This window comes from Rhinopithecus roxellana, chromosome 19, assembly GCF_007565055.1.
Source record: "Rhinopithecus roxellana isolate Shanxi Qingling chromosome 19, ASM756505v1, whole genome shotgun sequence".
Classification (NCBI taxonomy): Eukaryota; Metazoa; Chordata; class Mammalia; order Primates; family Cercopithecidae; genus Rhinopithecus; species Rhinopithecus roxellana.
In genome coordinates, this window is record NC_044567.1 from 44,111,226 (window position 1) to 44,122,989 (window position 11,764).

Genomic DNA, 11,764 nt, shown 5'->3' on the forward strand with positions numbered 1-11,764 from the left:
AATAAATAAAAATAAAATTTAAAAATAAAACACACCACTGGCTTAGTGCACTGGTGCCTAAATGCTGCTGTTCTCGGCTACAGGTGGCAAGAGGAATGTGGGCCAGGTACTCATGCTTGGTTAAGACTTCTCCTTTTTTGGGAGCTGGGTTTCAGAGAGCACTTTGTGGTTTCATGACTTATTTTTGTTTTCTGACCAAGCTTCACAAATGTGTTCCTGTGGTATCCTCTCCTCCCTGAGTAGGCTGAGCAGAAAATCCTTGGCCAGGCAGGGGTGTCCAGAGCTGTGATGTGAGAGATTTCACAGGCTGGGAGTAGGGCTCCCAGAGCTCTGGTTTCCAAATCTCTGCTCTGCCATCTTCCCTTTCTTATCTTCACATCTGGTCAAATCCCTCCAAAGACACACATCTAGGGAGCTTCGTAGACAGAGACTTGGCAAAGGGGGTACATGTGGTTTCTTTCCTGGCTAATACATTGTCAGAATGCAAGAAAAGATGAGAAACATGTACATCCTAGAAAAGGCAGAAGATGTGGGCAGGGAGAGGCTGCCTATGATGGCCGTTTCATTTGGAAGGTAGGCTTGGGTCAGCACCAAAGTCTTCGTGGTCATCCTGGTGAACCCAGAATTCTAGAAAACCTGGTCAAGAAGAGGTCCTGAAATACACCTATGGAGAATGCATGCTGAGAGGGGGAATTAGGCTGCTTAGGATCACCCAAAGTTGGTGGTCAAGAGTGTGGGCATCTTGATTTCCAGCCAGGATTCAGTCTACCACATCACTCTTATTTTTTAATTTTTTTTTTTTTTTTTTTTTTTTTTTTTTTTTTTTTTGAGACAGAGTCTCACACTGTCACCCAGGCTGGAGTGCAATGGCAGATCTTGACTCACTGCAGCCTCCGCCTCCCAGCAATTCTCCTGCCTCAGCCTCCCGAGTAGCTGGAATTACAGCGTCCGTCACCGCGTCTGGCTAATTTTTTGTATTTTTAGTAGAGACGGGGTTTCACTATGTTGGCCAGGCTGGTCTTGAACTCCTGACCTCGTGATCCGCCCGCCTCAGCCTCCCAAAGTGCTGGGATTACAGGCGTGAGCCACCGTGCCCGGCCACCATTCTTGACCTTGACTTTTAGGGCTATGTGAGCCTGTTGCCTTGCATAGGCGCATTTGGACACAGAACTGCCAGAGTTCGGATGGGTTTGTTGAGTGACTGCCTCTGCAGCAGCTGAGCTGTGCTTTTCCCCACCTAGGTATGTGTCCGATGCCACTGTGGCCATCTTTGTGGCCACCCTGCTATTCATTGTGCCTTCACAGAAGCCAAAGTTTAACTTCTGCAGCCAGACTGAGGAAGGTAAGTCTCCTGTTCTGATGGCCCAGTCATTGGGACTGGAGACCTGGAAGCAAAGGGTCATTATGGGATTCCCTGAGCCCTAGAGGGAGACAGTGCCTCCCAGATAAAGCCTGGGAGACAGTGGCTTTCAAGCTACCGGTGGTATTATTTAGTGCATAATCTCTTTTTTGCTTTTTAACATTTGAATTTAACATTTGAAATTTTATTTATATTACAACAGGAACAGAAAATGTTTCAAATTTTTCATAACACTGATTTCCATTCAGCAATTTTTCGTTTTCTCTCTTCCTCTCAGTGTTTGCTAATATGCCTATCTATTACGTTATAATCAAAACACACACCATTTGAATCCTATTTCTTCGTTGTTTTTTCTTCCACTTTTAATTGATATTGCACTATAAACATTTCCCACTATTGCTACAGTCTTCAAATATATTTTCTCTAATAATGGCATTATATTGCATTGAGGAGTTACAATCATTCTGCTGTTACAGATCATTTTGGCTGTTTTGAATTTTTTTATTTTCATAAATTAATGTTTTCTTCTCTATAGCTTTTCCTTTAAGGGTATTTTTTCTTTAGGATAAACTTCTAGGAGTAACATTGCTGAGGTAATAGAATATAAAGTCTTAATGGCCCTTAAAATGTATGGCCAAAGTGCTTTTCAAAAAGGTTATACCAATTTATGATGCTATTAGCAAAGTGTGTAATAGTTTGACCATATCCTCACCAGCAATGTATATATTATTGTAAACTTTAGCTAATTTATAGGTAGGAGATGGTACCTCATTGTCCTTAACAGCTTTATTCCCCCTTGATTAGATTTCTTTTGTCTCCTAATGCTGCTCTGGTGTGTGCGCGCGCGCGTGTGTGTGTGTGTGTGTGTGTGTGTGTGTGTGTGTGTGTGTATTTTTCTTCCCAGAAAGGAAAACTCCATTTTATCCCCCTCCCCTGCTGGATTGGAAGGTAACCCAGGAGAAAGTGCCCTGGGGCATCGTGCTGCTACTAGGGGGCGGATTTGCTCTGGCTAAAGGATCCGAGGTAACTTCTCCAGCCGCAGGCTGCCCAGAGCCCTCTTGTTGGTCAAGAGGGTGGCGTTTCTCCTCCCTTCCATCCATGGGCTTGTGTGTTTCTATGCCTGCATCCTTCGTATAATCGCACATTCCTTGAGGACATGGATTCTGTCTTGTAATCTAGGAACTCTACAGCACACATAGGGCCTGGAAGACAGAAAGTAACCTTTGAGCGATTGCAGGAATGAGGGAATGAGTGACCGTGGTTAGCCAAGAGAGGCAGAGGACACTGTCAGGTACCCTCTGGGGTTTGATCACAATAATCTCTGCTTTGATTTGTCTGAGGGAAATCTTTCTTTCCAGTCCTTGTCAATATTGTTTGCTACTACCTTTGGTCCTTCTACTGGCTGAACTCTTTGTTAACATGGTAGCTACTTCAAAATTTTTCTTTAGCTAAGTATGTAGCAGCATAGGAAGAGAAGGACATGTTGGAAAATACACAAAAATATAACTTTCTTTACCTCCTTCTATCCCTCCTGGGGATAGAAATGAACCAGAAGGAGAGATAAGCCAGCTTGCTGCTGCTGTCCTCCAACCAACCGTCTACCTGCCCAGCCATCCAGGAGTGTAGTAGACAGACTTGGTCTTGTTATTGCTGTTTCTTCAATATCTAGGACACAGCCTGGTGCCTAGTGGGTGCTAAGTTTTTGTGGGGGTGAACAAATCCATCCATCTAGTCACCTCTCTATCCATTCATCCATGCATCTATTCATGTCTTCATCCATCCATCCATCCATCCATCCAACCATCTATCCATCCATCCATCCATCCATCCATCCATCCATCCATCCATCTGTCCATCCATCCACCCATCTATCTATCCATCCGCTCATTCAACCATCCATCCATCCACCCATCTATCCATCCATCCATCCATCCATCCATCCATCCATCCATCCATCCAACCATCTATCCATCCATCCATCCATCCATCCATCTGTCCATCCATCCATCTGTCCATCCATCCACCCATCTATCTATCCATCCGCTCATTCAACCATCCATCCATCCACCCATCTATCCATCCATCCATCCATCCATCCATCCATCCATCCATCCATCCATCCAACCATCTATCCATCCATCCATCCATCCATCCATCCATCTGTCCATCCATCCACCCATCTATCTATCCATCTGCTCATTCAACCATCCATCCATCCACCCATCTATCCATCCATCCATCCATCCATCCATCCATCCATCCAACCATCTATCCATCCATCCATCCATCCATCCATCTGTCCATCCATCCATCTGTCCATCCATCCACCCATCTATCTATCCATCCGCTCATTCAACCATCCATCCATCCACCTATCTATCCATCCATCCATCCATCCATCCATCCATCCATCCATCCAACCATCTATCCATCCATCCATCCATCTGTCCATCCATCCACCCATCTATCTATCCATCCGCTCATTCAACCATCCATCCATCCACCCATCTATCCATCCATCCATCCATCCATCCATCCATCCATCCATCCAACCATCTATCCATCCATCCATCCATCCATCCATCTGTCCATCCATCCATCTGTCCATCCATCCACCCATCTATCTATCCATCTGCTCATTCAACCATCCATCCATCCACCCATCTATCCATCCATCCATCCATCCATCCATCCAACCATCTATCCATCCATCCATCCATCCATCCATCCATCCATCCATCCATCTGTCCATCCATCCACCCATCTATCTATCCATCCGCTCATTCAACCATCCATCCATCCACCCATCTATCCATCCATCCATCCATCCATCCATCCATCCATCCATCCATCCAACATTCCTATTATGTCTCTAGTGTTAGGCCAGGCACAGAGATTACAGAGGAGATTGAGATATGGTCCCTGTTAGTGACAGACCTCACAGACTAGGGAGGGGCACATATGTGGAAGGGCATTTCAGGAAGTGGCACACGAGCGAGAGAAAAATGTGAGGTATTTAGCTGAGGAGAAGTAGAAGAGGAGGCTGATAAGGCTACCAGAAACCACTTCTCCGAGGGCCCCAAGATAGGGGGGTGTGGACTTGATTGTGAAGGCAGTAGACAGCCACTGAAGGACTGAGGCCAGGGGGTCAATTGGTTAGATCTGCACGTGAGGAAATCACTCTGATGTCTGGAGTGGGGGCCTGGGATGGGCAGGGCTTAGAGGAGAGCTAGCGGAGACTCTGCACTCAGGCTCAGAACTTTGGACTCTGTGGACATTCTCTCCTCCTCTGGCCCCCAGCTCAGCACAGTCTCTGGCTTTACTTCAGGCTCAGACTCTTCCTGCTCAGCCTTCGTTGCTGACTTCTCCTCTGTTCTCCCTGAAATAAGAGTGTCTGCCCAGGCTCTGTCCTTGGCCTCTCCTCTTTTCACACTTCATTCTATCCCTGGACAATCTCTTCTCAGCCCAAAGCCCTAAATCTAAACCCTCAATTTCTGGCCAAAATCATTCTTCTGAGCTTCCAAAACTGTGGAGGACTGAAGAGGAGATGGATGTGAGATGTTTGGGTGACTTGGTGACTGACTAGGAAGGAGGGCAACAGAGACCAGCAGCATGACTCCCAGCCTACTGGGCTAGATGGCTGATGGATGGTGAGTCCCTTCACCAGACTGGGAGGCCCAGAGAGTGAAGCAGATTCCGGTCTATGGAGGATGAATGCAGGGTGGAGCATTTGAGTCTATTGTGCTCTTGGGACATCTGGGTGGACACTTCTAGAAGTCGTGTGGGTATGTAAATCCACATAGTAGGCCAGCTGGCTGGAAATACAGATTTAGGAGTATTACAGAGTGAGGACGGGAATGAAAATAGTGGGAATGGATGAGGTCACCTATGAGGTGTAGAGAAAGAGGGTCAGGAGGGGTGGATGGGCCAAGCTTGCTCTGGCCCTGAGGTAACTGCAAGCTGGGAGCCCTCAGATGACTGCCCTCTTGGTGCTTCCCAGGCCTCGGGGCTGTCCGTGTGGATGGGGAAGCAGATGGAGCCCTTGCATGCAGTGCCCGCAGCAGCCATCACCTTGATCTTATCCTTGCTTGTTGCTGTGTTCACTGAGTGCACAAGCAATGTGGCCACCACCACCTTGTTCCTGCCCATCTTTGCCTCCATGGTAAGTAACCTGATGGTGGGGAGGGGCCCTTCCACTTCACAGGAAGCTGCCAACCCATGGCCACATTGTGGGTCCCTGATGAGGCAGCGATATCCAGGCCAGAGTCAGACCAGGCTTTGGAGACCTAGATCTGGCTGTGACGTGGATTTGTGCACCTGGATGCCTCTGCCCCTCAGGCCTCTGCTGCTTTGCCACTCCTCTTTGTACCCCTCGTGCTGACCAAAGCACCAACCATGGACCAAGTGCTCAAGTTTATTTTATAAATCTAACTGGATTGTTTTTCAAGCTAAGGAGACAGGACTTGGGCTAAGGAGGAGCAGGCCAGTGCCATGGTCTCTGAGCAGGTAGCACAGGTGTGCGGGAGGACTGCAGACCAGGAGCACCACTGGCTGGAACCCCCCAGGAAGAGGCCTTGGAGGAGTGGGGACTTGGGAGTAGGTAGGAGGGGAGAGAGAATTCTGGGAAGATGGAGCAGCACAAGTAAAGGCAATGGTGCACATGACCGAGGACTCCTGGAAGCCTTGCCTGATGAGCACAGGGATGAGGGATCCCGGGGCGTTGATAGGGGTAGCTGTTGGTCACGGGAAAAGCTGCTGAGTGCCAGGCTAAAGCGTTCTGTTCTATGGACAAGCATGTTTTTGGGTTGGGATTGAGAAGAAAGGAGAGCTTATAGGAAAATCAGTGGCTATTTTTTTTTTTTTTTTTTTTTTTTTTTTTTTTGCATTTCCTTCCATCATCCATTGCAAAGATACACCAGCCTCAGGGTAGTATGGAAAGATCCCTGGTCTCGCAGTCAGAAGACCCGAGTTCAAGATGTGGGATCTCTGAACATGGCCCTTAAGTTCTTTCCTCTGAGAGCTGTGTTGGTGGCCACGTAAGATGAGGGCTGTGAAAAGCCTCTGTAGACTACAAAATGAGCATGGGAGAGGCTGTCATTATTCTGGAATTGGGAGACAGATTTCCAGAGGGCCTGGACACAGGATTGAAGGTGGTGAATTTCCATTCAGCTGCCTGGGTGTCTGCGTGTATAAAAAGCAAACCTAAGTGGTTTTTTTTTTTTCTCTTCCAAGTGAAGAAGAAAGTGTTAAAAATAGCAAGAAGGTGAAAGTGTTAAAAATAACAGAGTGGTCTGTCTCCTCTTCTCCTAAGCAGACTGTCCAAACAGATGTCCAGCAGGAGGAGCCCCTTTGATGCTAGGCAAGTGGTGGTGATGCCTCCTCTCTCCTAGCACGGACCCTGGCTTTGTCATCTTCAGCCCTAACTGGGAGCACCGAGGGCCCCAACCAGGAAAATGCAGGCCCTACCGGGCTCTTTGAAAACAAGCTTTTCTAGAACCAGGAACCCCAAGTAAAATTTCCCCCAGCTACCTCTAAGGCCCATCACACTCCTGTCTCACGCCCACCTAAGAGAAAGGAAAAGGTGATGGTCCTTGGGCTGGGCTGCAGAGGAGTGTGGGGTGCAGACACCATGAGGTACCCACAGCCAGGAAAATGAGGATGGTGGGGGAACCAAAACATTAAACCTGCTCAGACCCGTTGACTCAGCAATTTTGTGTCTGGGAACATATCTTAGGAAAGTAATCAGAGATGCCTACCAACGTATGTTACGATGATGTATGACAGAATTATTATACAAATATATCCATAGTAAAAGGGGGTTTGCTGAAATAAATTATCATATATTCATGTAATGTAACACTATCAGGCCATTAAAAATCACAGTTTCAAAGGGTAATAAAATGGGAACATGCTCATAGGATAGATTTTTTAAATTGCAGATGATATATGGCTAAAAATGTCTAATAATGCAAAGATGTATACAGACCTTAATCCTCTAGCCTCCTCCCTAGAGATGACCTCTGTTATTAATTTCTCAGGTATCTTTCTGGATATTTTACACACACACACACACACACGCACACACACATTCTTTTTAAATAAAGGATATCATTCTATAGTCATTACACATCTTATTTTTATGTATTTATTTATTTTTTTGAGACAGAGTTTCACTCTTGTCACCCAGGCTGGAGTACAATGGTGTGATCTCGGCTCACTGCAACCTCCACCTCCCGGGTTCAAGCGATTCTCCTGCCTCAGCTTCCCGAGTAGCTGGGATTACAGGCACCCGCCACCTTGCTGGGGTAATTTTTGTATTTTTAGTAGAGATGGGGTTTCACCACATTGGTCAGGCTGGTCTCGAATTCCTGACTTCAGGTGATCCGCCCACCTCGGCCTCCCAAAGTGCTGGGATTACAGGCATGAGCCACTGCGCCTGGCCATACATCTTAATTTTTAAAAAATCTAACCATTGGTCTTGGACATCTTTCCTTATTGACACAAAAAACCAATCCAATTCTTTACAGCTGCATACTATTCCATCATTTGTATGTGTCATATTTTATTTAATCATCCCACTATTAATGACCATTGAGTTGGCTTCCTGCTTTTTGCCATTACATTGTTGCAACAAACATGTTTGCATGTGTCTGCCCTCATGTGCATGTAAATCTGCATGATACATGATTGATTTGATAGATTTTAGGAATTACATCATTCATTCATACACTCAACAACTATTTAATGAGTGCCTACTCTTTGATAGGTGCTGTTAGATGTGGCTAAATTTTAAAGTGTAGAATTTAAAAGGTGGGCTACCAAATTCGATGTGCAAAATGACCCCACGCATGTATAAAAACACATCCACAGATTTATATGCAGGAGAGAAGATGTGGTCCCTGGCCTCTAGGCTGGCTCAGTCTGTGGCAGGACAGACAGACAAGTGCACGTGGCACTGTAAGGTTGAGCACAGTCTAAGTACTCAGCATGGTCTCCGGCACATAGTAGGTGCCCAAGAAATACATGTGGAATGAATTGAGGGGGTAAGGGCTTCCAGGGCAGGTAACCTCTAAGTTCAGCCTTCAGTGCTCCGTAGGTGGAATTATCTGCCAGAGACGTGGCACAAGGAAGAGGAATCAAGACAGAGGCCCAGAGGTTCAAACGTACCCGCTACATTCAGAGAATCCTTTTCAGAATCGCGTCCCCAAGAGCTTCTGTGTTCTGTACGGTGATGTTGCAGTGCTGTGTTTTTCCGCAGTCTCGCTCCATCGGCCTCAATCCTCTGTACGTCATGCTGCCCTGTACCCTGAGCGCCTCCTTTGCCTTCATGTTGCCTGTGGCCACCCCTCCGAATGCCATCGTGTTCACCTACGGGCACCTCAAGGTTGCTGACATGGTAACAGCTGTTTTTCTTTACTCACATCGGACTATAATGCGGGTGTCATAAGGGATGCCCCGTTTGTGAACGACAGAGTTTTGAAACGATGTCACGTGATTTGGGAATACCGCGGAGCATCCAGCCCCATAGCTGCTGTTGACATTTATAATGGAGCTTTTCGTCTTTTTTTGAGATGATCTCAAGTCTCACACACTGTTCTTTCTCTGACTCTCCCACCTGGAGAAGCCTGTGCAGGCACCAGGGGAGTCCTTGGAAGGGGTGAAGATGGGGCTGAGGGACTCACATGGCCAAGGATGGACTTGACAAATTAGGAAGAACCATGAAGATAGGCAGGGCAGGCTTAGGCAGCAGGGGATGCTAGTGACAGTCACAGAGATTCGTAGGAGTGTCTGAAGAGGCAGAAGCAGGGAGAGGAAGAGAGAGACCACTACTTGGGAGTAGACGATGCCTTGGAAACAAATGTAGTCAGCGGAAGAACTCTTCATGCCTGGCTTGGCTCTGTCACCTTTGCTGGGAGAAGGGCAGCTTTGCAGCTCTGGGCTGGGAAAGGGGCAAGTGTATGAGCCCAGGAGGCCAGAAATGTCCCTTGGACATTTGATGTTCGTTATCTCAGAACCTCTGCTGGGTATCTCGGGGACTCCAAGGAGCGTTTTCATAAAGAGGGTGGGTCCCAGAAACCATGGACTGCAAACTTGATTGCAGTCCCCAGTAAAATATCTACAACAGGCTAGTGAAGCAACGGTTAGTGATCATGAGGGAAGATTGCAGAGCGGGCATCAGAAAGAGCCTGAGGAGGTCCACGGGGAAGCTGGCACGTCCTTGTAGGATGGTTAAGGCACTGGGGTGAGCAATGAACCTGGACTCACACACTGGGCTCTGTCACCGTTTCCCTGAATGGCCTAAGCTGTTGCCTCCTGTCACCTCTCTGAGGTAATTTTCCAAATGCTCACGGGCATAGAGAACCCATCTGTTCTGCCTACTTCCCAGGGATTCCTTGAGCACTGAGGATAGCTGGGGGACATGAAGTCGCTCTGTCCTGGGGGTCGGGACACCCCAGCCAGGGACAGAGCATGGCACGGGGACATTGAGGTCCAGTGAGCCGACGCTTTGTCCTCCTCTTTGAGAGCGCTAGTTCTCAGCAGGCCTCAGGGTGCTGACTCTGACACTGTCTCTTTTCCAGGTGAAAACAGGAGTCATAATGAACATAATTGGCGTCTTCTGTGTGTTTTTGGCTGTCAACACCTGGGGACGGGCCATATTTGACTTGGATCATTTCCCTGACTGGGCTAATGTGACACATATTGAGACTTAGGAAGAGCCACAAGACCACGTACACAGCCCTCACCCTCCTCAGGACTACCGAACCTTCTGGCACACCTTGTACAGAGTTTTGGGGTTCACACCCCAAAGCGACCCAATGATGTCCACACACCACCAAAACCCAGCCAATGGGCCACCTCTTCTTCCAGGCTCGGATGCAGAGATGGTCATGGGCAGCTGGAGGGCAGGCTCAGAGATGAAGGGAACCCCTCAGTGGCCTGCTGGACCCGTCTTTCCCAAGCCTTGCCATTATCTCTGTGAGGGAGGGCAGGTAGCTGAGGCATCAGGATGCAGGCTCCCATACCGGCTCTGCCTCAAGCATCCCCCACACGGGACTCTGGTTTTCACTCGCTTCGTCCTAGGTAGTTTAAATGGGAATCAGACCCCCTGGTTGAGAGGTAAGACAACCACCCACTCTTGCCCATGCCCCTTCCGGCTCTTCTTGAGCAGCCTCAGATCATCTCTGTCACTCTGAAAGGGACACCCCAGCCAGGGACAGAATGCCTGGTCTTGAGCAACCTCCCACTGCTGGAGTGAGAGTGGGAATCAGAACCTTCTGGAGCCTCTGGGAACTCCCCGTGTGGCCACCACCAAAGGATGAGGAATCTGAGTTGCTAACTTCAGGATGACACCTGGCTTCCCACCCACAGCGCACCACAGGCTGACCTACTCCCTTCATCACTTTGTTATGTTTTAATCGACTGGACCCCGTCCCACCTCTCCAATGAGCCTCCTTCAACTCCTTGGTCCCCTGTTGTCTGGGGCCAGCATTTGCCGAGATGCCCTGGCTGGCACTCTCTGGGGGTCCCCCTTTTCTCCCAGGCAGGTCATCTTTTCTGGGAGATGCTTCCCCTGCCATCTCCAAATAGCTAGGATCAGGATCACACTCCAAGTATGGGCAGTGATGGTGCTCTGGGGGCCACAGTGGGCTATCTAGGTCCTCCCTCACCTGAGGCCCAGAGTGGACACAGCTGTTAATTTCCACTGGCTACACCACTTCAGAGTCTTTCATGCCAGAGTTTGAGCTCCTCTGGGGAAAGCCTTTCCTTTGTTGACTGGTCTTCACAGCCATGGCTGGTGACAACAGAAGATTGCTGATCTCTCAGCAAACAACCCCTGCCTGTGGGCCAATCTACTTGAAGTTACTTGGACAAAGACCCCAAAGTGGGGCAACAACTCCAGAGTGGCTGTGGGAATCTTCAGAACCCCCCTGTAAGAGACGGACATGAGAGACAAGCACCTTCTTTTCCCTGCAAGTCCATTTTATTTCCTTCTTGTGCTGCTCTGGAAGAGGGGCAGTAGCAAAGAGATGGGCTCCTGGATGGCGTTTTCCAGGGCAGGAGAAAGTATGAGAGCCTCAGGAAACCCCATCAAGGACCGAGTATGTGTCTGGGTGGGATGATTCCTGACCACACTGTCCAGCTCTTGCTCTCATTAAATGCTCTGGCTCCCATGGAAAGCTCCACTGTGCTGCTGACTTGTCTCTGGTTTTCTGCAGTGTGGGGAGCCCAGGGAGGCAGATGAATGAACGGTTACTCCCTGCTCACCGACTGGGTGTCGGGCCTCCCTGTCCCTGTTGAATCCACTAGTTATCTCATTCGATCTTTGCAGCAACCCTGTGAGATAGGAAAGTGTTATTATCCTGCTTTGTCTTTAAAAAAAAAAAAGTGAGGTTCAGAGAGGCG

At 48.3% G+C, this 11,764-nt stretch overlaps 1 protein-coding gene across 4 annotated transcripts in view; it reads left to right on the top strand.

Annotated features, from left to right (window-relative positions):
• The window catches only part of SLC13A5 (solute carrier family 13 member 5), a 31,030-nt gene extending 19,486 nt beyond the window's left edge, over positions 1–11,544 (top strand). For 3 of the 4 annotated variants that reach the window (XM_010377891.2, XM_010377892.2, XM_010377893.2), the window contains 5 exons: positions 1,242–1,342; positions 2,265–2,383; positions 5,361–5,522; positions 8,619–8,756; positions 9,940–11,544. In XM_010377891.2, coding sequence (XP_010376193.1) covers positions 1,242–1,342; positions 2,265–2,383; positions 5,361–5,522; positions 8,619–8,756; positions 9,940–10,071 — 652 coding nt within the window. In that variant the 3' untranslated portion in view covers positions 10,072–11,544. Of the gene's footprint in view, positions 1–1,241; positions 1,343–2,264; positions 2,384–5,360; positions 5,523–6,674; positions 7,525–8,618; positions 8,757–9,939 lie in introns of those variants that run through there. The other variant, XM_010377895.2, reaches the window with a different exon arrangement.
• Positions 11,545–11,764: the final 220 nt, after the last annotated feature.